We start from the raw sequence: 27666 nt of genomic DNA, 5'->3' as shown, positions 1-27666 counted from the left end.
TTTTTTTTTTGTTTTTTTCCTTTTTTGTATATGCTTTTTCTCGGCTGTCCTCGGTCGTTTGTCGTGTCTGCAGTGGCATTATAAATTACACACGACTCGTCTGCGTTACACCAAACATTTGTCAATATATCCTTGGCGCCGGGACTAACCAAAAGAATGCCTTCAGATTTACAGCCAAATGGAAGTTGGATTTTTAGAGGCGCCATCCTGCGGCTGGTAGTGGCAACTGATCTAAAGAGTTTCTGAGCTTTGAGTGGTGAAAAGCTTTGACGGTTAAGAGAAAAAAATTGTCCTTTTTAATCAGCTGTTGCAGGAGATAAGCAAAACATATGCACATAGTAATCAATAGTAAACTCAAGGCTATTTTGGTTGATAAGATGTGTGGGAAATCATAGAGCTCAAAAACAATTTAAAAATCGTAAAAAAAATATCTTATTTACCAAATGATATAGCTTAACTCTGAATATATATTAAAAACACAAGGCGTAAAGTTTTTGACACTATATTTTTACATAAGCCAAATAAATAAATGAGATAAATATATTAATTTTGCTAAATATTTACTAAGAAGATTAATATGCCGATATGCACTCAATCGTGCATTTGTATAATATAATAGTATTTATATATATTGAAATATTTAATACTTAAATTAATATATATGTATAAGAATTAAGAGAAACATTTATAAATATATTTGCTTTAAAACTGCTAAAACGCATTAACTGAAATGTAATCAAATATTGACCTAATCTATAAGCGCTCGGAAACTATTTCTTGGATAAATATACTTTCTATAATTAGCCAATTGTGTGTTTTCATTTTGGCTGATAAACATTTAAAGCATTTTCTGAGTATTTCCGCTCTTTGGTTTTGCCAGAGCTTTTATCATTGATGCTCTTGCCGGAGAGCTTCCGCTCTTGAAATGCTCGCTCTTCCTCTTCGGAGGACCAACACACAGCCAGCTGAGGCAAGGACATGATTTGCAGCCAGTCAGTTGATTGGCAACACGTTTGCCGGAAGGTAATACGCCCAGCCGAGAGCAACAGGAAGTGCCTCCAATCGCGACTTTGCCACTTCCGAATCGGGCTCGTAGTTATCGTCCTCACGGCTTCGTTTTGGCCCAGTGTGTATGCATAGTTCGTGCGGCCCATCCAAGTGAAGTTCCTGGCTGAAATGAAAGAAAGAAAATGTTATTCGAGTGGCAATTTTAATTACTCAGGAAATTACTAAAAAAATATATGCAAAGCGAAAGGGGGCAAATTGCGCTGAAAGTGAATTGGTTGGCCAAGTCAACTTGTTGCTTTGAGTCTGTTTTCAGAACCTGTTGCCCTTCTGGCTGATGGCCATCGCCAATGGGAACCGCAACAAATCGCTGGCTAACAGCAAATATTTGCACAGCAATTTGTTGGCTTTGTCCTGGTTATGCGCCTCGATAAATTAACAGCTTAATGCCCGGTTCGGTTGCCAGCAATTAGGGCATAAGGACAACTGAACTTCACATTAAACACGTTTTAAATTAACAATTATGTAACCCGAAAGAGAGAAAACCTCCCGGCAAAGGACACCTGATCCTGCTGTGTGCCAAACAATAACAAAAGCGGATTAACACTTAACTCGACGGCAATGATATGACCCACCGACCTGAAACAAAACCCTTCTTCATACCTTGAACAGAAACAACAACAAAAAATACCCGCTGGCGTTGGTTTGACCCGAGAACCTTTTGCTCAGTCAATCTAACTGGGGTTAGGAACCCTTTTCAGGTGTTGGTCGGACTTTTCCAGGGGGTTGCATGGAAATAAAAACTCGAAAATTACACTATGCAACAGGAAACGAGCTACAAAAGCGCAAAAACGAAGCACGAACAGCAAACCCAATTTGCATAGGCCTTTGATCGTATTTGGGGAAAACAAGCCGCACAACATTTTTGATTAATTTTCATTAGAAGTTCAAAAGTTGCTGCCGCCTTGCTTTTGTTGCCCAGTGCACCGAGAAGTGAGCAACCAATTGTTGTCCTTAAGCCGCAAAATTTACCCAAAGTTTATATTTGCTGGCCCTTTATTTTTATTTATGTCCGCACATATATATATATACTCAAATATATTTCTGGACCCGGCCTCAACAATTTGCCTTTTGTCCATTGCTGGTTATTCTTCGTTTTTTTTATTATTGGTTGATGGCTTGGTAGCTTGGTATATCTGCTTTTCCGGCAGTTTCCTTTTCGGTTTCAACGCGAAAATGTTTCCAACTGAGTTGATTATACTGGGCGCAAATCAAAGGCTGCCAACGGCCGCCCCTTTGTATCCTTATATCCTGGAATCCTTAAATTTTCAACATTCTCTTTACTTTTCCACTCTTTGTTCGATATATATATATATATACATAGCACAGTCTTTTATCTGCGTCGAGCTTCCTCATGACGTGACCTTGCGAGTGGGGTTGGATTTTCGTGGGGGTCGTGTGTCCACGGGGGATGGGTTGGATATTTGCGACCTAAATATTTCAGAATTAATTTACCAAATTAAAGCCGGTCTGCTTATCCAAGCCACTGAGCATCGCAATTTATCTGCGAACATGGCCGCACACACGCACACGCAGACACACTAACACACACACATAGGCACTAACACCTATGCATGAGGAACGCCCAAAGGTATTAATTAGTATGGCCCGGCGAACAAAAAATCAAGTGAAAGCGCTGGAAAACACACAACTATAACTTGCTATACATAGAACAAAAATGTGAATCTTCAGATTAGAAGAGAAATGTGGTTTAAAATCTTATAAATTTGATATGTATATATATAAGTATAACTCTGTATATAAAATGGAAATACTGGAAATTCGGTTGATTAGTTCAATTTATTTGAAGTGTATGACATTTTTTCCGTGTATACATAAAACTCGCAGATACAAAAATCCATAATCCCGACATGGTAGTTCATTCTCTTCAAAGAGTCGACACATTGAGACCATCTTTCAGCGTATTGACACGACATAAACGAAGATAGCACAGCGAAAGAGACCGGTAATAAAACCTGGATCGTCTATATAGCACAGTAATACTAGCATTTTTAACATTTCGACAGGTAGATAAACGAGCAACAAAAATGTTACGTCAATTGAAGACAGACAGACGGAATCATAAAATGAAGATAGAAAGTTCACTGGTTTTTTATGTGGATTACGATTTGTGCGCTGTGGAAAGCAGAACCACCAGTTGCGGATTAAAATCCTTTTGAAATCAGCTTAAGTGTAGAGAATTATGCCAGCACAGTCTGTTATTAATAACGCACAATTCATGAATAGTGACCCATCTGCGTTTGAATTTATTTTTACGGCCATTGTTTGTCTCTGCTTTTTGCCTCTTGTTTTTTTTTTGTTTTTTTTAAATGGCATTTGATGTGGCAATTCCCGGCGCCTTTTCCGCAGTGCGATAAGCGGGAAAAACAGCGTAAGCCCCCTACCACTAATGTATACATTTGAATGCCATTATCACAAAAAGCTGGCTGATAGGCGGCGGGCAGGAACCGGTGGCAATTTAGCCGCAGAAAGCCAGCCACTCATTGTCTGGTGGTTTTGCCTGTTTGTGCGGGTGAATCTTGTTTGTGGTTGTGTATCTGCGTAACTGTGTATCTGTGCGTATCTAGGAGGCCTGTATGTGGCACTGGATGTGATTATTTCCAAGCAATTTACTTTAATTCGTCGCATTTTAGAGGGCTCGGCCAGGGAAATATGCCAGAGACAGCGGCAAAGTCATCATCAACTCAATGCCAAAGTACCGGCGCTTTCCCCCGATTTCCACTTAACCCCACTCTGCATCCGCTTAACCTGTGCCACCCCCCCAGGACAACTCCACCCAACGAAAACGTTGGTTCAGCCTGGGTAATTCCGCTTTTATTGACTGCAATCATCATCATCATCATGATCATCAATGCCTTGCTTGCTTTTCGGTGGCATTCGACATGTGTTTGTATGCGGACAGTAATTTTCCAGGATTTTGCTTTTCACACACTCACACACTTACAGCTGTAATTGCAATTTTGCTTAAAATTTTCGATGAAAGCAAATTGAAACTGCAAATGGCGAAACAGTTGGGAGATAAAGTGATACACATCAATTGTTGAGCCGCCCACACAAGCATAAATACACACTATCCCACACAGAAACACAATTTGCTGAATTGCGGTTATGGCAAAATATTTTCGAAATTTAAATTAACTGCGGTAATGAGACATTCTGACGTTTTTTATTGCTCAATTAAATGTTTCGAATGGAAATTTCGTTTGGCTGGCATGCCTGCGGCAACTCCAAAAATACTTCGTGCTGTGAAAATGGAAAATGTCCGAAGTTCGCATTTAAACTTGCCAAACAAAAGTGGTAATTTAAGAAATAAACTTCTTTGAATGGCAGAAGAACACCAATTTTATGGAGCTAAAACTTTCATGAATATGTGAGCAGATAAGAGAAATTGAGATGACTGAAGAAGTCATCTAAAAACTAAAATTAATAATCGGATTTCTAAACTCAAACTATAATATATTTACTTGTTGAAACAAGCATATAATTGAAAAGCCAATTGATTTCCGTGGGACCCATTTTCAATTTACAATCGCACCAGATATTGCCATTATATCCGTGCCACAGGCGAACTAATTTCTGTTTGCCTTTCAATTTCCAAACGTTAATTGCAACAAATTGGCTTGGTCAGGACCAGAGGTCTGTCCTATAACTATTTTTTCGGATGAGCAGGTGCCCAATTGAATCGCTGACCTTTGTTCAGTGCCAAACAAAATGAGTGTTATCAAGTGACCTGCGACAAAAATAAAAAATCCACATAGCGAGAAAAGGAAACGAGGGACGGGCGAGTGTGCAAAATGTCCAATTTGAATCTATCGAATGCCCCACGCCGTTTGGCCCCCGGGACGGCCACACCTGTGCTGAGCAGAGCTCCTGTTCCCGGTTCCAGTCCGGCTGTTCCAGCTGCAGTGCCCGCGGTGCTCACGGCACGACTGACCTCGGACAACACCGTGGCCAGCGGAGTGGCAAGCCAGCAGGTGTTGCACCACCAGGTGTCTTCGGAGCGGCATCCACCCAGTTCCTGTCCGGACTCACCCATCCGCCGGGTATCGTCGAGCTTGAAAAATTCAGCTCTGGACTTCGCATCGCGGTTCTTCAACAAATGCAAAGCGGCCACATTCACGGTGGATGGTGCCACCTACACAATCGGTAAGTTAATTACTTAGTAGATTAAAGATGTGATAGGATCAAAAATACATCAAAAGGTGCCAAAAGGTGTACTATGAAAGCAAAGGTACTTTTCTCACTGCGCTTTCAGACTAAAAATGCAGTGTTGCATATTGTCGTGCCCTTTGAGATATTTTTTGCTCGCGTTTCCTTTGAAATACATACTTTGTGATATATAAAACACAATTTGCCAGTGCGAGTCATCTTAGTAAGACAAAATGCACAATAAGTAGTTGTATATAAATTAAGACCCCTGCAGTACACAACTTCGCAGACGAAGGTAACAAAATTTCAGACAAAATGAAAATGAAATCTTTCATTTTTCCCGTGTGCATCAAAGGGGAATAACAAAAGCAATTACAAGGTCAACAAGTGTCTGTGTGTGGAGTGTGGATGCATGCATAGCAAATGCTTTATTTCGGCACCTTTCCATCTTTGTTTTATATGCCCACACCTGCCAATCGCCACCCCCACTGCCCATCTGACATTGGGTGGCAAGGTCACCACCGATTGACATTGGCCAGGTGTTTCCTTCACTCTGGTTCGATTTTGTTTTCGCTTTCCCTATCGATCTGCCACAGCCGTCACAGCAAAATGGGTAATTCAATGTGAACCGACGATGACGCGTTTTCGTCTTGTGTGTCATGTTCTGAAGAAAGATTGATTGCAATTTAATAAGCTGCTTATCATTTTCTGTGGGAAAGTGATTGAAACACTAAAAGCGAAAAAGGGAGATATATATTACAAAATTTTATTTCTTATTAAAGATTCATTTTTATCAAATATATATAAATAAATTGTAGCTCGCGGTGAAGCTAAGTTTGTACACCTATTTGAAGAACAATATCTGATGGCAAATATTGATTGAACGAATGCCATTTCGTATTCAATTAAATGCGATGCCTTACCCGGAAAGACGTGTGTTGACATAGCAATTGTCGCCGAAATTGGAAACTCACGTGCCTAGGTGTTAACTGTGTCTTACTGGTCCATCCTTGAGCGCCACTTTTCCTCTTTTCCCAGTGATATGCCGAAAGATAACTTTGATACGGCACGCAACTTTGAATCCGGCCAAGTCCCAGGAGGCGAATTCGTAAACAGATTTTGCTGACTGAAGAGGATTTCGCTCGCTCTCTGCCTAAATGTGTGTGTGTGTGCGTGGGTGTGATGTCCTGGAAATCTGCGAAAATCGTCGGCTATATGCAAATCGTTTGATATCGAACTTTTCGAGCTCCGCGTTGCCAGGTGGAATTTAAATAGCGAGCAGACATAAATATTTTTAATTGAGAGGGCCGTGAAGCGATAATGAAATGTATCTCCATCTGAATCGATGTATCTCTATAAATGACACACGTGTCATTATGTGAGGTTGGTTTTATATATGGTCAGACAATCAGAGCACCTCTCAAAGGAAATGGGAGAAAGAAAATGCCCCAGCTGTGTGCCATCAATTAAAACTTGCAAATGGAAGGGGTTAAGAGTGCAGAGACTCTGCTTGCATCCATGGCAATTTCCACAGGGCGTAATGCAATTAAGAGTGTCACACAGCAAAATGGCTAAGGAAAATGGAAGGAATTCCCAAGTCCGGCCGACGTGGCAACATGTGCGTCATCCACTTTTCTAAGAACCTTTTATTAATAAGCCTGCCTGCTGGCCAAACTTTGTCTGTGGCGTTTTAATCTTTAATTGTTGATTATGTATGCACAAGTGGCAGCGGCGGAAGCTGCCCCACAAGTGAGCATCAGCCCTTGCAACCGACAGGAAACACAGCCCAACTTCGTCCTTCCACCTTGCCAACCCCCACCCCTTTTGATTCCTATGTTCCTGCGTTCTTTGGTTCCTCCGCTCCTTGGTTCCTTGGTTCCTTGGTTCCTTGGCTCCTATGTTCCATTTCACCCGTCGTCGATGTCTACTTGTATACTTGCAGTCGGCGGAAATTGCTTTGTCAACGCTGCCAGTGTGGGAAATTCAGGCCAGACTGCAACAGAAGGTCCTGCACGACGGTATAAGCTCCTAAGGTCCTGCAGCTCGTCTCATGGCTGACTGATGTCATAGATGTGCAAATTAAAAATAATGACAACGGAGATTTCGCAGTCAGAAGTTCAAATTGAGTTGCTCTGGCTTTTAAATAGGTTTTAACACTGGCAAAATATCAATGTTTAAAAGGCTATATGTACATAAAGGATATATATGTATTTCATGTATCTTTTGTTTAAAAACTTGGAAACTTGCAATTTAGAAGCTTAATAACCATAGCAAGAAATCAAAAATGTTGACAAACTTTCCTTTAAGCTTTCAGACCGACTTAAGCTCTTTGGGAATTTGTCTTACAACTTTGTGAGCTACCCCTTTCACACTAGGGTATTCGGCAATCAACGCCTTTCTGCACCTTGATTGCAGTTTATGGCGACAGGGAGGAGCGCGAGGGAATAGCACCACAAATCCAATAGTGATCCCAGTGCCCATTCCGCATCTTCCATTCGCCGATCCATTCCGCAAAACGACATTAATCAAGGCAGTAAACGATGGTGCCAGTGGGTCGGGCATGACCAGAGCCATTACCATGGCAGAGTCGTTGATTTAGTTGCTTTCCACCGGCCAGTGGAACAGTCGTACCTGTTGCAATCGAGAATTTATCGATTTTCGCCAGAGGAAGGTCCTTACAGTCCTTGCAAGCCGAGGCGCAAGTCCTGGCGGCGAGCAACAAGCGAGTGGGAGAAAAATGAAAATCGATTTCACGCTCAAATTGATTTGGTTTTTATTGCTTTGGCCATTTAATTTATGTTCCCCCGACAAAAGCTGACTGCTGTGCCAGCATGCCAGAGGATAACACAATGCAAAAAGGATCCGATCCGACGGAAGGACTTGGAGTGGAATTCTTTGTTGCGTTACGCTTTGACAATATTAGCGCTTATAAATTTAAAATGCTTATAGGACTGGCGACGGAGGGAGAGCCGTTTTTCCTTGTACAAAAACAAGGAAACATGTCGACTTGTGGGCGGAAAACATTCCTTAGGCATCGAGGTGACGGCCCTGACAAGATGTCGCTGCTCCTCGTTCGTCCTGTTCCTCCAGTTCCCCCAGCTCCTCCTGTTCTTCCTGCCAATGCTGTTGTTGCTGGCAACATTGATTTTCTACTCTGCCACCAACTGCCAGCAGCAGACTATAACATACCAAGCCCCCCACCAAAACCAAACCAAACCGAACAGTATCCTGCCTTTTGGACCCACGCACAGCCATACATTATTTGGTTGTGAATGTTGGTTCTCTTCTTTTTTTGGGTGAAGAGTGAACAAGTGGATTCGCCACTAACTCCATCGTCCCATGTCGGAGAATTCTGTTGAGGTTTGCGGGCATATTTTGGCAAAAACGTTTTTCCACCAAGCCAAACAGAATGCAATAGGGGTATATAGGGCTTTTCAAGGATTGTTTGTCTGGCAAAAACTGCAGATGGATATATACAAAAAACAAGCTATAAAGGGTATAATTAATAACTATATATATTAGCTTTATTACTTCTATACAAATCTGATTATATTATCCATTAAATCAGACAAAAATGATAAGTTAGGGTACTTATACATTCCATAACTACCCGCTCATTAGTTTTCCCGCAGCAGAGCAGCTTCATCGTTAGACATCCTTTACTTCCTGCGCCTGTCGCTGACTGCCGTTGTCACTTTCAACACTCTGCCACCGCCTTTTGCAATTTGTTTCGAATTTGGCATTAATTTTTCACACGGGACTAGGGAAATTGAAATGTTGCCATAACGGAAAGTCGTTACGTAGATGGTGACGAGCCTCAGAAAATTTGGGGATGATGGCAAATTGTGCAGGTTTTCTAGTTTCACTGAAGGCTTAAAATTCAATTAAAAGTTTATTAGTCAAGCAGGAGCAAAGACTAAGTTAACTCTGTGGCTAAAACTGTGTTAATCGAATAAAACTACTTAGGCCGAAAGTTTTCGAGCCGTCAGCCTCAACATCTAGTGAGAAGCTCATAAAATCCTGAGACCAGACTGGATAAGTACTTTGAAAGCATCCGAAAATAAATATCCATTTCCAACTCCCACTCCGGTAGCCATCTCATCTTTAATGGCGCTGGCATTCAATTTAATTGCCATCGTTTCCGCAGCTGATTGCTCTCAATTTCCAGCCACCAACTAGGCCTAGATATATAGGCCTGCTTTCTGGCCTGGTCGCCATGGCCAGGTGTTTGGCAAGTCGTTTGCCAACTTCAATCAACGGAAATTGAAACGCAAACGTCGAGCATCCATTTCTCCACCCTCGACTAAAAACGTGCGAGTGATGAAAGTGAAAGCAAGCTCGCTCCGCTTTATTCCCTGTTCTATACTATACTATGCCATTCAATAAATACATTTTGGGCTCTGTGGCCATATCTATTCCGTCAGTTATTGTTTGCCCAATCCATAGCTGGCTTCATATTTATTTTATCGCCGGAATGGCGAATGAAAACCAAACCAGTCCGCACCTACTCACCCGCGTGAATTTCCACCGAGGATAACGAACTTTTTGTTTATTTCCAATGCCCAAACTGCAGAGAAAGAAGCGAGAAATTTAATTTAAAATACAAGCAGCTCGATTGGCAACAGTCTCCACCCAAGGGTGGGCAAAAAAAAAAGTGGAAAATAAAACTGAATTGTTTACATTTCATGGGCCAAAGCCTCTGCGTGGCGGGTGACAACATGGAAAAAAATAACAAGAAGAAATGAAACTATTTTAAATGGATTGTCTATGGTGTTAAAAATACGATTCGGGCTTAAGCGGATGGAAGGCGATAAAAAAACAGAGGGACTGCTTTAATTTACAGCTGTTAATAAAGGCAAAAAAAACCTACTAAATTAAATACACTTTTTTTACAGCTCGTAGCAAAGTGCGCTCGAGCATATTTGAAATGTTGAACATTTTAAGAGCTCAAAGGGCATATTGCGTGGCTCGATTGCCCTTCTGAAATGGCTGCGCACTTTTCACAGATATTTCACACATTTTTCCCTCCAATTCATTTACATCTCAAATGCAAAACCATATATAACCCAACGTCAATGGGTGTATACAAATATCTCGTGCATGACGGGAGTTCATCTTTCCATCGTGCGGACCGCAACCTAATTGAAATTGTAGTAGCATCATCAATCATAGCCACATAACGTATACGCAGCGTATGCGCACTTCAGAGCCTGCCAGCATAAGCAATATTCTTATCAATTTACCAAAACACACTCCACAACCTACAACAGAGCACCTTGCTCGATATAAATTATTATGGCAATCATCGGTGACTTTTATTCAGGTCCCGGAGCCAGCTGGGGAAAACCCAAAGGAAAATGGCTTTGGCCAGTCTGAGAACGAGAAGCGGAGCTGAAAAAACAATAACACAGCAGGTGATATTTTTTATGGGCAGCTCGCGTACCTTTTAGCTCCTTTATTTTTGGGCACTTTTTATGGCTTCCTCTTGTGGCGCCTTCAACGTGAATGAAACTGCTGGGCATTCATTAAGCATCCCTATTTCCTTTGCCTTCTTTGCCGGCTCGTGTAAATTTAATTTAAAGTAAACTTTTCAACTGCAGCAAGTGAAACTTTTTCACGCACAATAGGGGCGTGACTTGGTCGGCACTTAGCACAAGTGCACCTGGAAAATAAAAGGAAGCCCCACACAATAATCAGGTTCCGCCGACATTGTTGGCCTGTCGATGGATGGATGCGGCAACCAGTTTATCACTATGCCGCGTTCGCACTTTGCATAATTTGTAGCCGCGGGCCACTTTTGACTCTTCTGAGCTGTTCGCTCACTTATCAAGGTTTAGTTTGTAAATGTCCATAGACAGTTTTCCATTTACCAGTCTCTTGCAATTTATCTGTAAATCTATGCGACAAAGAAAAACTTTCTGCTTTATACTTTTACCCCCCTTTATTCCCCTTTTTTTCCCCATTTTTACTCAACCAACTTGTTGTGGGTGAACGGAAATGTAGAATGAAAAAAAAAGTGGGATGCGATGGGCATTAGTGGGTGTGTCGCACCATGGAGGACGTCATTGCCATCGCACACGCTAGAGAATTGTGTTTTTGGGGCGTGCCGGCCAAGTTAGTGCGGTGCTGCTTGGGTTTTAGCCCGTTTATTGCCCTGCCCGCAGTTTTGCTCTACTTTCCTCCCCTTGGGCTTTGATAAAAATCTACTAAACTTCGCGCCGCGTAATTGAAAGGCCAAAATGGATGGATGCACACAAGTTTTCGGCGGATTTCGTTCAAACATGGAAAATTTGTGCAATGTCTTAAATCATTTCGATTGTAAAAGTGTGTAACTGGTTGCTCAGTAATAATGTTTGAAGAGCTTTGGTAAAGTTTTCGCTCTGATAGTCCAAAGGCAAGTTGAGTTTTGTTTATCTTCCAAAAGTCCATCAGAGATAGTTGACATTAGGAAAAAGTAGTTCATGGGAGATAAAATAAAGTTTGTTATAGACAACATTAGTTTTAATTTAAATAAAATATAGCTTCTTAAAAGTTTAATGTAACCTTTAGATCAATAAGCACATTAATTTCAAATGTAATGCTCAAAACATTTTCAAAGGTTCTTCAAATTTCACCATTAAAACAATATCTTCAAGAAGTTATTCTCCAACTGTATAAATTAATAACAAACTGAATAAAAATCATAATCACAAAAAAAACAACACATAAACCGATAAAAAGCACAAGCTCCTTTTCATATCTCTCACCAACCGACCGGAATCAATCTTCATTTCGCTGTCACACGCTGCGTATACGTAACATTTTTGCTGCTCCCTCTGTTTTATGGAACACAAATCAAATTTATGCGCTGGTCAACGATTTTGATGGCCCTCACTCGGCACTTCATCCCCACTAACTTGGCCCTTACCCCCACTTCACTTTCCTCGCCACGCGAACACTTGCTACGTGTTTGGAAAACTGATTCCACTGCAGCTGCTGGTTGATGTTATTATTATAACCATTCCCCATGATATGTGTATAGATGTGTATTTGGAAAAAAAAAAATCCATAGATTTGTATACATGTGACCTTTGATGGTTCCTATTCCCATTTCCGCTGGAGCCTCGGTTCCCGATGCACACGTTGGCCCGGGCAAATTGAAATTGAATTGCGAACTTTAAAAAGTTTATGGCCAAAACGAGGCGAGTGGGCCAAGAGCGCACTTAGCGGGCCAAAAAGGGGATATGGAGTGGCTTACTGGAGGATTCCTCTACGGCATAAATAGAAAAAGTTGTCTGCTTCCGCTCAGCGTTCTCCTCGTTGGCAAGTTTTGTGGCAACTGCTTTGCCCGCAGGACTTTCGTTCCTCTACTTTGGCATCCTCGACTATATTCTCTATATCCTTGTACAGGATAACACTTACAACCATGTGCGTATGTATATTTGTTTGTGTTGTGTTTCAACTGTAATCAGACGCACACAAGCAAATAAACAAAAATTCATTTTTATTGTTGACTGCACTCAATTACTTATTTATTTATTTTTCTCCTGCTTAGAACTCGACGGCACAGGACGGGACTGAACTGGTCAAATGTGCGCAATGATTTTTATTCGATTTGTTTGCAAACTCATTTAGCTAAAAAGAGCGGGTTAAGGCAAAGGATGCTCGTTGGTCAGCCTGCGGTTTATACACGCCAGTTGAGTATCTTTAATGATATGTGGGTTATTAGGCAGACAGGCTCTGACCAATGAAGCGATTAGGGAAAACCTTTCGATCAATGGGCCTCAGAATTTGAGTTATCTTAGTGCCCGATGAATTTGGGTACGAGATTATAGAGGGTGCTCTTTGCATTTTTAGTTGAGCATAGGCTTATAGTAATAGCTAAAGGAATATTTATCTAAAAATGAAAGCAAACACCCTGTATTGGAATCCCTGACCAAATGCCTGGACAGTAAGTCATGCATGAAGCGAAACTCACTCGCCTTTTTCGTCAATCGGCCTAGAGAACATAAGGACCTTCGGTGAATTCAGGAGGAAGGATATTTACCCTCTCCCCCTTGCATCACCCCGCCTTTTTATTCCCACTGTGTCATTGATTTCTCTGCTCTGAAGTGCTTGTTTGCTTTTTAAGCAACCGACTAGCCGACCCATACTACGTCTTGACCAGGAAATGCCTCAACGAATCCATGATTACATCTGGGCCTTGGATTCAGGATTTACCGAGTCCTTCGTTCAGGCACACAAGTGCAATCATTCTGCCGCACATACGCACGGAATCGAATCGCACGCATAAATAATCAAAAAGATTCCGTGATCTCGCACAGCAAGTCAATAAATTAATGCTAGATGCAAACCAAATCGATATTCATTCGACCCGTACAATTTTTTCACTTAATTTACAATGCGTCTGTTGAATAAGCAATGCACTTAATACACTCACAAATGATGAACTCATCTTGCATGCTGAAAATATGTTGAAAATATGCTGAAAAGGCCCGAAAAATGTTAAAACTTTTCGCTGCCTGGTAAATAATTAATTTTTATTTTACAACCAGCGACATGGGGGAGAAACGAATACGTGTACATGCGGGCATATTGGGTCGAAAGGACGAAGGCGCAAAAGTGAAGGGTATGGGGCACTTGAGCCAAACTAATTAGGAGCAAAAATATAGTATTCTACAGCTTGTTACTGTGGCTGCTGAATGTTTACTCGCTGCCGGCAGCAGTTGCTTTGTGGCATTTGCACTGAGAAAACCTACGATATTATTACTACAAATATTCATAAAATATGCTAAAATTGCAAATAATAATTGTGTATTCATATTGTTAAGAGCTCGTTATAAAGATTAAATTCTATTATAGTCAGTCAATTTTATAACAGTCAGTATAAAGTTTTTAGTGCCTTTTCTGCGCCTTTAAATCAATGTTAATGTCAATCAATGTTACTTAAATTTGAAATATATATTATATGGTTGCTGATCACTTTTTTTCTATGTGTATGTCATACTTCCTGCTTCCACAACGTTCGCTTTAGAATTAACCCAATAAAGTTTAAAGGCGGAGACCGTGCATACATACCAACGTATTCCCTTCGTGCCAGGTGAATTGCTGCCAAGTACCTGGCAGCTCTTTAACACTCTCTTACAGCCCTTTTGCTCGTGCCCAGGACTTTTAAGTGCATTAATACATAAAGTCGTCCTGCGACTTCTCACTACCCGCTCCCAGCCTCGTGAAATCAAGTGGACTGACTGTGATTTAAGAGATCTCTGCATCTCTCACGTAGCATCAGCATCAGCTGGCCCGAGCTGTCACTTTTTGGATGCCGGATCCTGGATTCAGGATACTGGGCGACTGTGACCGAGGGGCATCAAAATAACACTCCGATTGCAGATGGCAGCTTTACAGGCCATGGTCCTTAATAAAACTTTTATATTGCATGTCAGTTGAGGGGAAGGGAGCCAGGAAAAATCGGAAAAAAATATGAAAGGTGGAGGAGTGGCAAAGGATAAGTTGGATGAAGTTCGCTGCTCTTTGTTCGCTCGACAAGCGAGTTGCTTCGAATGAAAGCACTTAAATTAAATTAAAACTATGCGAGAGTGATTTAAAAAATATGGTGATTACGAGCATTTTTACACAATAAAATTTACTTACAAATTAAAAATTAATCCACAATAATCGACAGACTCAATATAATTTAAATCGGTGGCAAAATAAATTATATTCATGAATGCCATTCGAACGAATCAAATAACAGGGAACATATATTCATTTATTTGCCCATTTAATTGCCACCACTAAAATATTCACTGTTCATTTTTATGACATTGATGAATATTTAAGTCATTTACGTATTAATTACATTTGAGCACATAACTCATTTCGTAAGTGCATCGCAATCAACGTTGTTTTTTGTCAGCTTTAAAAGCCTCTCGTTGAAATTAATTCGAGTTCCTTTGCGTATAAAAGTTTCCCCATCTGACGGGAAAATCGATCGGGAGGGAATGGGTGTTATCTTTTTGGCTATCGGCATCTCTTTGCCGGCAATTCAATTTGGACAATTTTCATGCTAGCCGACGATTGAAAGTGCAGCAAAGTGGCAAAGTGTTGGCCAATTGCCTTTAAATATTCCCCTCGGCAAATATTGATTTATGTATGTGTGTGTGTGTGTGCAATTCCTGCCAAGGACTTTCGTGTCTGTCTAAATTCGAAATATGAAATTCCAATTGCAAGTCCGGACCAGAATCCGCTCACCGTTTGCAGCTGATGGCTGCAATTCTTTGGGTGCGCCGAGTCCTGGGGATCCTGCCACGGGATTAACATTTGTGATTGAAAATGGGTGAGGTGGGTGGTTATGAAGTCGGGAAACAGGATAACGTCTTTCAGGATTTTCCTTCACCAACGAGACCATACAATTGGCCAGCGATTGTTGCTGCTTAGCCCTGTCAGTGTGGCAACTGTTGTTCGCCGACAATCGAAGGTGGGCAGATGGGCAGGTGGCAGGATGCGGTGGGGGAGGGAAGGGGCGTGGTCGTGCGGTTTCCTGTTCATGGCAAATGCGAATGCCATTGAGTTGTGGCGACAGTTTGCCCATTTCACCGTCAGTTTGCAACTGAAAGGCCCGGATAATTGGTTTCTTGCGAGGTGACTAAATGGAAAGTACTATTATTTAATGAAATATTCCCAACTCAACTGGCCATTTCTTTACCTTTTGACCCCATCGCATGTCTGGCTGCAGTACATGCATTAGCCATCTGATTTATGTACCGGGATAAACATGCAAATGACCCCCAAGCCTTGGCATAAATTGCGACTTTATTTTTTTAATTATTAAACAACGTCGCGGTCTGGCAAGTTATATATGTCAACGAACTTGCTCATTAAGCCGAGCTGAAGGCAATCAAAACTTTTTCCTGTTTTTTTTTTATTATTTACTTTGGACAAAAGTTTTAGGCCCGTCAATTATGGTACTTTCAGTAATTCCTGTCAAGTTTGCCGGCTGCTTGATTCACCAATGACTTTTACTCTTTAGCTGTCATCTGACCGGCAGTATTCCCCTGGGGCATTTAGGACATCTCATTAATGGCGCATAGAGATGGGGTAATGCCTTCAGTCGGGCGGATTTTCCCCTAGGTCGTCCTCGCGTGTCCTTGACATAATTTACAATTTCAATAACATTGCCAGTGCGTCTAAGCTAGGGAAATGTCGAGCAATTTATTTAAGCATTATCCTTTTGGCACAACTCCTTTGTCGTAAGTCGCAATCATCATTGTCATCATGACGATGACGAGAGGGGGATGCTGTGGGCGGTGAACGGCACGCGCATTTGTCATCATTAAGGATGGCTTGCAGCACTAAAAATTAGTCCTCAGTTGCCGGTAAGGAAAGAGGAGAGAGGTGGCGACACTTGGTCCAGGATACGATTTATGCGTGTGCAGTTCTACTCAAGAGTCACGCCTCGGCGTTCGTTGTTGTTGCTGCTGCTCATTATGGCTTAAAAAATGTTGAGCACGTCGACGCTTGTTTGCATGAAAATCGTCCTGCCGGAGTCCGTTGTCCCTCGTCCGTTGTCCCTCGTCCGTTGTCCGTTGTCCGTTGGCCGTAGTCCGTAGTTCTTCCCCTCATTCTCGTCCTGTCGTGGACAACACTTGAAGCCGGTCGCTGGGGTCCAAGCAGCTCTGCTCACCACTGCGGCCACTTGATAGTCAGCGCTGACATCTCATTATGGTTGTCTGCCCGTCACCAGTGCGTATGCGTGATGTCTTTCTGCCGTCTCCAATGGCCCGCTTTTTCCTTTGCTGTTACATTTATTTTTTTTGTGTTGGCAAAATGTCTGCAACGCGAATTATTTTTATGTGTCATTGAGGACCAATTTCTGTGTGCGACTTATACACATGCATTTCCTTTGCTATAGAAAATATAAGTCTCTGTACATTTCACTAGCAAGTGACGACAGGAAGAAATGAAGTGAAAGGCGGAAAATGTTTTTTAGTCTGGTTGGAGGAACTCTACTTCAGAAAAAAATTGTCCTGCACAACGGGCTTAACATACTTTAGAAATTCTAGAAATGATATCAACATTTTTATATTTTCCACTACAATGCACATAGTGTATAGTTGCATGCGTTTAAATCAGTTAAAATATTACATTCTATATGCTCGCTTGACTGCTTGAAATCTAATCACATCAATAAGCTCAAACTACACAAATTGGAAAATCTCGTTAACTATTTGAATTCAATACTCGCAATTGTTTGCTTTGTGTAGCAAGTTTATTTCGGAGGCAATTTAAACAATCATAAGCTGTGAAATTTGCAGGGAGATTATAATATAGTCGGACAGCCCAAATTCAGATCAATCAATGGTGAATATGAAATATTAAAGTAATTGTGTAGATGCTCATAAATTATAAAATACTCCCACAATGCTTATACTTCAATTGTATTACACACAGAAGAGTGGTATTACACATAAATTGAATAGAATTAAAGTGGCTATGAAATATGCTGTCCTATATAACAATGGGTAGGATTTACATATCCTGACCGCTGCCCAGAGAGTTTTCATTTTCAGATTCCCAGAATTCCTGCCCTCCAGACATATATCGTTCGCTTGGCCCTTAATGCAGACAAGTCAATCATGGCCCACTTGACCACAGCCACTAAATCACTTTGAATGAGCCCGTTTCTCTGTGTGTTGGCCAGGCCCAAGCCACTTATCAGATGTTTATCTTGGCAGGGAGTACTCAGGGACTTTGGCATGGGTACGAGTCTGTATGTACGTCGGTCCTCTACAATCTCTGCCCTGCATGTTGACAGCGACATTTACATAGCGGGCGCCCTTACATCCTTGTGGGCGTGGCAAAATCAATTGCATTGTTGCCAAAGAGCAGAGAAGCGGAGTGGAATGGGATGGGATGTTTGAGGAGTCGCTGGAGCCACTGACAGCACATTAACCCGCAGACAGACAAAATACACAAGGACGCATGCATTATTTATTAGCATTTTCCGCCCGAAAGACAAAGCAGCGAAGAAGGAACCTTGGGGCCCCAAACAAAGGCAACTTTCGAGGAGCTGCCGAAAAAGTGCTCAATCAGCAGGTCGAACGAATCGCTGACTGACTTCGTTCCTACGCACGAATTGACACTTGAGATGGATTAGCATGACGCCTCAGCGGGCCGAAAAACGAAAGGCCCCGGGGTGGGACACAATAAATCAAAGCGATTGGAAATTTACAATCCCGAAAATGCGCAAAATTCAAATCCTCCTTCACATGGGCCACATTTATAAGGATGAGCTTTTAATCTCGCATTACCACTTATATAAGTTGAAGAATAACAAACTTACAATTAATAAAATTTAAATGGTGGTGTAGGAAAGCAAAATAACAACTTTAAAAACTATGAATACAAAGCTTGTTAGCCAAATTAAAACATGCCCATAAACTATAACAGTTACACCTAAAGGTAGCTTTATTTTAGGTAACATAAAAATTTGAAAAAATGTTTCAAATCAAAAATTAAGCGATAACAATATCTACATAACTACATACAACTTTCCAGCCAAAAAGGTTTTTCCTCTTACCAATTTTCCTTTCCATCAATCCTTTGTTATCGTTCATAGCTGAGAAAAGCAAGTGAAAGCAAGAATCCATTATGGCGAAAGTCCTAAAAAATGTGCTGTGTCTTGTGGTCGCAGTTGGGGCGTTAAATTGGAACAGCTGTTCCAAGTTGTTAGCCTGGTTGGCTGGCTGTCGACTTTGGCTCATTTAGTCCGGATCGGCGGCGCTGGAAACTAACCACTTTTGTTGTCTTCGCCGGCTCATTTTCCTCTTTCACGGGCACTCCCGTCATGCCATTTTCCATTTCCGGCAGTTCCGCCTTCTGCTTTTTGATATCACAGTGGGAGCAACAACAATTACGCAGCGTTTTCCCATTATTCGGTAAATTATGAATTAGCTGTGAGTGGGATCCTTTCCCCGCGAACGCATCGCGAACTCCGTTGCCATTATTTCCTTCAATTCAACCCAACCAATTCTAATCCTAAGTGTGTTTTCCGCCAGGTCCTTTATAATTCATTTAGTGGATCTCTGTCAACGTTGATTTAAAATTAACGAAAACCTTAGCCGTAAGTGTTGGTTCACATAAAGATGGCTGCATGGGAAGAAAATCCACCAAATTTGTTCTTAAGGTACCTAAAGTTAATTAACTGATATGGATATAGACAACAAAAGACAATCGCTGATTTTAATAAATACATTTATTTTATTATAGTCAACATTTAACAAATATATTTGAATATTGCTTTTATAATTTTGTTGGCCAGTGTACATGTATTTTTGGAGCACTTTAGGTCCTGACAACTTTCCAGGCAGGTCCTTCACATCCTGGCCCGTGTGCTTGTCCTATGTTAAATGCTTTGTCGTACATCAAAATTATGTCGGCATTTATTAATGAGCTGTAAATGTGATTGATGCGAGTGTTGTTGGCCCTGTTCATTATATCACTCGGAATTTGGTTGTTGTGCTCAGCTGCAATGGTGTGGCATTCGACTATAATGTACGCGTACATATATTGGGCGCTTTAAATTATATTGCATGCAATTTACTTAATTCAGGATGAAGTGAAGCGAAATGAATCAAAATGAAATAGAACGAGTGCCTGTCTGTCTGTGACTGCCCTCCGCATTTTTGCATTACTCTTCATGATGTTGTGAGGAGGGATTTTCTTGGAAAAAGAAGGAATGAAAAAATCAGGTAGAAAGCCGAGTATAAGATTAAGGATAATTTAAGGACTACTGTATGGAAAGCATTTTGTAGTAGGGAAAGTTTAAATCTACTCACAAGTTTGTAGATTTAAAGTTTCCTATTATTTATATGAATACATGGGACGAATAATTTTATTCTTTCAAAGAAGAAACTAAAAACTACACTTTAATCTTTGTCATACAAGCTAAGTCCCAGCAGTCGGCTTACATTCCTTCGGGAACATTGCAGTCCAGCACATCCTTCCTGTTTATATATGGATCCTATTTCCATTTCCGTCTTTCGCACAATCCTGTTTTTCCGCTTCGTATTTGAAACCCTCTGGCACTTGCGAGGCAAGAATAAATATATTAAAACTGAAAGAGGTAAATAAGCAAAGCTCCTGGGTGAGTGTGAATGCTAAAATAGAAATCCAGCTCAGCACGCTCCTCAAGTTTGTTTCAACAATCCGTGCAACGCAATAGGAATCAGCCATTCAACTGACAGAGTTTCAAACAAAGCATCTAATTTGGCATAAAAACGTCCCCAATCGCTGCCTTCCCATTGCAGTCCTTCCTTTTGGTGTAGTGTAATTAGACGTAGTCAATTAGGCAAATCATTAGAGCCCAATCCGGAGAGCTGAGCCAACAATGGGCAAACAAAGAAGATTAACAGGCATCCTGTGTCGGTAAACAAGACCTGGCCAGAAATACTTAATTAACCTGAGCAAGAAACTCTCTGAAAGGGTTCCAAAAAAGCTGGGATTTGGCTGGATTTCGGTGCCTGGTGCATTAAAAGTGCATTACGCCAGCTGCAGTGTGGGTGGTGGTGGGCGATTACGACAGAGGGAAAAGCAACAGACAACAAACTAAGTGAAACAGATTGCAGCTGCAGGATCTCAAGCACCTAGCTCCTCCTCCTTCCACACCGCAGGAACCCTGCACAATTTAAATTAATTAAGCTGCGGGGGTAAGGGAAAACAAGACATTGTATCTACTTTAAATGCAAGCCAAGCTTCTATTAGTCATACGCACTGTGGTGCGACAGTGTTTAACCCATTAGCCATCTAGACACCAGGATATAGATAAGTCTGCAATAGGTTGCTAAATGCCTGCAAAGTTATACATTAATATTGTATTTCCTACGAATGAATGGTGATGAATTTAATCATATTTTAGTATTTAATATGCTGGATTCACATTTAGGAGAGTATCTCATTGAAAGTACCATTTACATAATTAGTTCATTTCAATATTAATATATTATTAAGTTTTTCTGTTTGTAAAAAAATCATGCGACAAATATATGATGAATGACAAAGGCATAGGACTCGTTCAATTCTTCTCGGATCGATGGCAGGACAGCTAATTAAGGGGTTAAGCATACGCACCGTGTTCAACGTGGCGAGTGGGATGTGACGTGGCTTACCCGACGATAATGGCATTTTTAGCACCTGACATAATTAAACAATCAAGGACCGCCGCCGCTTCCCCGGTGGAAGGATCCAAGGGATTAGGTGTCGGCTTCATAATGCGAGCGCTTGACCTTCGGCGGAGGAGCGTGAAGTGAATCCAAGAATCCGGCAAGATGGATACGCACACACAGTGGGCAATGTGTGCAAGGACCTGGCAAACATGAACAGGGATACACGGGCACACATACATAAACTCACACACAGCAACATGGAGGGCACTAAAATGCGCTTATGAGTTTTTGCGGCAACCTCGACAACCTCGGCAACAACACCAACACCACCACCACCAGCAACAACTTAAATATGCAAATATTTGCACAATGGCAATGCAAAGACAAGATGGGAAATAAGGGGTGTGCGAAAGGGTGTTGATGATGCCACACGACCACGAACGCCCCACCTCGTCATCATGTGGCTCGGGCGTCACTTGGCAGCGCCAAAAGCCCGAACCATCCAACCGTTTATGATTTACTATATACTTATTATCGTCCATCAGGCCCAGCGACTCTGGCACCGCTTTTGTGGCTTAATCTAGTCGAAAACCGAAATTGAAACAGCTCCATGCACATTATAATATCAATTTTGGCCAGCACACACATAATGACTGCAATTAAGACGGGTTAGTTGATGAGATTTTGGTGTTGCCAGTCCGTTTATGCCATTTTCATTTTACTGGGGAGTGGGAACAGGGCCCTTATCGTTATCATTTCGAAAGGCAAAGGAGTGGAGTGTTTTGGATAACTAAGAGAGTTGGCATTTAAAAGCTCTATGTTGTAGAATATTGTGGCTCTCTTACTCTAAGCAGAGCTTTTCACCACGGGGAATGCTTGCACAAAAGTTTTTGAATAAGCTGGCTGCTTGCTGGTTGGCTTTACTGACCATAGATGGCGCGCACAAGCAAGGAAAGAAACTCAACATACAATAAAAAATATTTAAATACTACTTTAAAATAATTTATTCACATAAGTAATACATTTTGATGAAGTAAATTAGATTTCTTATCAGAAGGCTTTTTTAGGAAGTTACCAAAGGTAATAAAAGTTTTTAAATACATATATGCGTGCATAGCTTAAGTTTCAGGTTAATAGCCAATAAAATCAAGGCTCAGTTCTCCCAGCGTTGTCATGTGGAATTCGGCGCACCTATTTGGCCGGTATTTAACCGCCCGTTGACAATCGGGCGATAAGGAAAAAATGAAAATGGCTAACTAGCTGTCACGTGGTGTCAAATAACAGTTTAGTGGCAGTGCATAGACTTTTGATATGGCATCGCCGCAGCGGTAATTCTGCTACCGCCGCTCATTAGGCAAAACATCGAAAGTTGCTGCGATCCACAATTTGTATCGCCCGCTGATCGACTGGCTCATTGAATTAAATTTAATTGGAGCCCAGGTAAACAGTCACTCAGTCAGTCAAACATTCGGTGGTCGGTTAAGGCTTCTCCCCACCTCAAACACGCGCTGCCCAGCCATAAAAACGGCATTTTCAAATCGAATCAAATCGGATACTCCTCACCCCCTTGCTGACCAAAAAATAAAATAAAATAGATATCCCCGCAATCTGCGCATGCGTGGCGCGCATATTTCATGGCAAGGCGATAATTAATGCAACCAAAAACTGAAATACAAAGTGTCTCTTGTTGTTGCTGTCCAAAGTTGCGGGGTATAAAAAGTCCAAATATTATTTTTATTAAATTTGTACGTTTATGGATACGCTACATAAAGTTGGTTGAGGCGGCACTTTAATCGATTGGCAAAAATTAATGTATTATATATTGCTAATAACAAATAGTTGCAAGTTTTGAAGATACACGTTTGATTTGATATATATTTAAGTCATTTGGCTGATGCCAGATTTTGGTTGAATCAAAAATTTAAGATTATTACACACTTATTGTTCTATTAAAGAAAGAGAAAGTATGTTAACTCAGAATAACCACTATTAAAACGCAAATACAAATTGTTATACAAAAACGCATACTCATATAGTAATTGAAAGCGAATCCTTTTGGATGTCCGTCGAATGGGATTTTCTGGCTAATCAATCGAATTCGTAGGGCAGTCAACAAATCGGTCGATTGCAACCAGAAATTGCTTTCATGTCTGTCAACAGGTTTTTGACGTTCAACTCTCTTTAGTTCAGAGCGGTTCAGAGGGGCAAAAGCGTCCAGATAGCGACTGCAACGCGGCTCAAAAATCTGCGCATGATGATTTATTGCCGGTGGCCCGCTTTTGGCATTTGACGCATTTGTGCAACATGCGTTTTGACATTTAAAGCTGATTTGTGTGAAATTTGAACGAACAGGCGGCAACATCGCGCGGCGAATTAGTCTTTTTTTTCATATTATTTTGCACCTCGCATTTGACGCTTGTCTAGTTCTAATTTTAATTAGAATTTGTTATTGATTTAGCTGTTGATTTATTAATAGCAGTGATTAAGTGCACGGCTCCAGACCGGTGAGACTGTGGCGCCCGCAGCTTATTTGCCTGGCACGCAATGCCAAGATCCGATCCGAATCAGGCCAGATCCGAGCTCCGAGCCTGTCCAGTTTTGGGCAAGCCTCAAACCAGCTTTCTGGCCAGCACGCACCACCAGCTCCAACAGCACCACTAGCTCCACACGCACCACTCGGTGGTTGGGCAGCTGCAGAAGTCCAGCGTCGCTTAAGCTGATCACAAGGCTCCGGTCGCGTATCGGCGCAGCATTTAAATCGCTTGATAAAGTTGAACAAGTCCGAATAAGATACAATAATTAATCAGGAAACCGGCAAAAGCCTATGTAGTGTCAAATTTTGGATAACCCTGAGGTGAGTGCGGACTCAACTGGATAAATTCTGTGAATGCATTATAATTGCTCAAACGGTGATATATTGCTTAGGTGTAATTTGTAAATCAACCACTCTGTGAAACATGAAACACAAAAATCGTATTTTCATTTGGGTAGTTATGAAAAGATAGACGTACCCACCCACACAAGTGAAATCCAAATATATATGGTGAGAATAAAACATCTTAACATTCGCCAAGAGAACAGGATAGTTGTAATTAATGAATATCTCAGTGGGAGTTTAAGCCAAACTCAACCATACTTTCGCTTCAACTCAACATATCTTCCTGGAATTCATAGGTGCGCTCATAACTTTGGCCAAATTGCAATGTCTTGGAATTCGGCAATTAGCATTGAGCTAATTATTGCAAGCCAGGCCAGAGCCTCTGATGTCCTTCACTAATTGGTCTACCTAATTGTTAGTCCTAAATGCAGGCCCCTTTCCAGCTGAAATGGAATTCCAGCCGCTCAACGTTGCGTATGAGCAATATTTACATTTCTGCAGCTGTAAATTGAATTTTGCACTGCTCTGCATATCCCAAATTTAATTACGTATTTGCCGAGCACAAGTCATAAACATTGAGTTAGCCAAGAAGCCAAATATTTAATGGATGAAATCATGAACTTAAATTCAATTTCCGAATGTCGGGCATAGTCTTGTAAATTCAGACATTTAAATGCAGTTGTTGCAAAATTAAATTTTCACAACGCTCAAATTTTGACAGTGTCCGTTGATGTGTGTAAAGCAATTTGTCATGCACTTGATCAGTTTAGGAAGTGCAGCTGAACAGAAATTTTATTTGAATTCTAACACATTCACTACGAAACATATTCGGTTTTTAAACCGCTCAAGGCCAATCTAATTTTCTGCCAAACAAGATTTTTGTCTATAATTTCCTGAAAAGGAGCGACTTTTTGGCAATTTAAATTGACTATGCAAACTTAATCATCCCAAATACAGATGTTACCATAATATTTGTTTTGGGCATCAACGCAATCTTCCCTTGAACATTTTGTAATACGTTTGTAGAGTAAATTTAAACATTAAAAGTGTATATTTTCTCAATTGATTATTCAATACATGATTTCTTTTTTTTTATTAAAGAAATACTGGACTCTAGCAATACCAAGGGATAATTTATTATTAAATAAGCATGGGAGTGGGGCGCAGAAACAGCCCTTAATAAATATGTATAAAATGCTGAATGGGCAACAAAAAAAAAACAAATAAGGACCTTCTAATCTTTCCGTTGCGGGACTTCCTGTCTTATCCCCGGATGCTAGATCCTTTGTTAATTATGAGATGTGTTCACGCAATGCCGCAATCTCATGTTTCCCTCAATTAAAACTGATTGCCTGACTGTTACATTATTTGGGCCTAATGATTCCACCCTCCTGAAAAGGAGGATTCTTCACTTAAAATCCTCGATAAGTCTGCTACAATTATTACTCGTATTACAACTGTTTTGATAACTGTTTTCCATCTGCTATCTTTCAGGTAAGTCGCTCAGATACTTTGTGCTACTTAAAATCTTCGAAGGGCTTTGGTTATTTTTGGTGCCTGGTAAGTCCGCCCCTAAAAGCAAATAATATGCAAAACAAAAGGGAGTGAACGACGTTCAGGAACTGGGAAAGGAAGTTGCAAACACTTGTACAACTTAAGGGAAACAAGAAATTTTTAGAATATTTTTATCTCCAAGGCGCTTCAAAAAAGGGGGCGTAAGTGTGTGCGTGCCGGGGGTTTATTTTATAAAAGTATCTGCATGATTATGTATGCACCAGTGTATGCGTGTTTGTGTGTGTGTGCTGGCCCCAAGGGTCGCCCTGCTAAAAATGCTTTTCATTTTGTTTTGACTCCCAAGCAGCAGCAGCTGAAAAAAACCCCAGTTGTGGGTGGCAACCTGTTGAAAGCGCCCCTCTGTAAACAACAAAAAAGCCAAAAAAGAGGCAAAAACAATGCTCCGAAAGCGAAGCCATAGGAGAGCAAAGAGTCATCGATTTTGAGAGATGGAAAAGCGAGCGGAAAATACTGGGAAATTCAAAGATACGTTCCAGTTTTCACTTCCTCAAACAAGGGAAAAAGAAAAGAAAAAAAAAAACTAATGAATTTTTTTTTTTTTTTTATCGGACACAAAAATATACAAAATATTTTAACTAATTTTTCCTTATTTAAAAAATTAGTATACTTTTTTAAAGTAAAATTTTTCCCCAAATCAAATTAAATTAAAAACCACAGCTTTTGGGAACTTGTTATAGCTTTTCTTACCACATGCTCTTTGCTTGGCCGAGCTTTTAGCCAATTTCCCCGATAAAATAGCGGGAAATGGCGACGAGCTTTTCCCGTTGAACCAAACTGCAATACTCTCTCGCTTGGCGAATTTTCATGCGCAGATTTCTTCGGGGCCTGAAAGCTTCTCGGTGGTGGCCAAAATGGTTGTTGTTGCTGCTTTTGGACGGGTTAGACACTCGTGAGTGTGCGTGTGTGTATGAGTGTGTGGCGTCTCTGTTTTGGATCTCGGTGTCTCTGTGATTCCGCTGCTGCTATCAACTCCGAATCCGAAAAATCCAGTTCCAGTTTATCCCCAGCAGGCAGCATGTGCGGACGTTGTGCTGCTCCTGCTCCTCATTTTCTTATCGCGTTCGCGTGCTTTCCACCTGAGCATCTCCATCCGCCGGCTAATCGAGTGTTTATCGCAAGCAGATCGGCTAGATCGGGAACTCAGATATCGAAGTTAATTTCCGTGTGAACAGTGCTTTTCAAAAATCCATTAATCAGTAATAATATTAATAATAATAATCATTATAATCACTTGAACAAGTGCATAACCAAACAAGTGTCTTTCCGCTATTTTGTTTTGTAAATTTCGGTTTGTGGAACTTTTCGTTTATCATTATCAAAAGCGTACACGCCTTGCCTATATTTTGTTATTTATGCAATTGACTTTTTATCTCTCTGTTAGCTTTATTACGCCCTCACACACCCATCATACAAAACAAAAAAAGTTGAAGATAAATATATATCTCGGTATATTTTCACTAATTTTGCTTGATTTATGTTCAATGCAATCAGCCGAATGCAATTTGTCAAACTAACAAAAACGAATCGATTGTATCAATTACTGAGCTCTGCCCCTCGCAAATAAAACAAACAATTTTGCAATCCAAGTGTAAAATATGGCACAACGAGAATTGTTGCTAATCAAATTTATATATCTCCGCTACCGATTCGCTTGGGCGGGGAAATCAGACTGTCAGATTTGACGTCATTATATTAGCATAAATAAATACTATAATCCATGCCACTCCATTAAAAAACACTTAAAAGAAATAAATAAATTTATACAAATGATTAACGCAAATCTGACTCTCAATATGCTGCTCGGCCTCGTTTATGATATCATAAAATCTAGTAAAT

General features: G+C 40.9%; 1 protein-coding gene across 10 annotated transcripts in view; it reads left to right on the top strand.

The window, feature by feature from the left end:
• LOC117150874 (calcium/calmodulin-dependent 3',5'-cyclic nucleotide phosphodiesterase 1) overlaps positions 1–27666 on the top strand; it is a 107544-nt gene that overhangs the window by 22124 nt on the left and 57754 nt on the right. For 3 of the 10 annotated variants that reach the window (XM_033318005.1, XM_033318002.1, XM_033318000.1), the window contains exon 1: positions 4866–5232. The exons of 1 other annotated variant lie outside the window; for it this stretch is intronic. In XM_033318005.1, the coding sequence (XP_033173896.1) occupies positions 4881–5232 (352 nt within the window). In that variant the 5' untranslated portion in view covers positions 4866–4880. Of the gene's footprint in view, positions 1–4865; positions 5233–26859; positions 27119–27666 lie in introns of those variants that run through there. 6 more of the 10 variants (XM_033318001.1, XM_033317998.1, XM_033317997.1 and 3 more) reach the window with 6 other exon arrangements.

This window comes from Drosophila mauritiana, chromosome 2L (assembly GCF_004382145.1).
Source record: "Drosophila mauritiana strain mau12 chromosome 2L, ASM438214v1, whole genome shotgun sequence".
NCBI classification, from domain to species: Eukaryota; Metazoa; Arthropoda; class Insecta; order Diptera; family Drosophilidae; genus Drosophila; species Drosophila mauritiana.
This window is presented reverse-complemented; position numbering and strand designations above follow the sequence as displayed.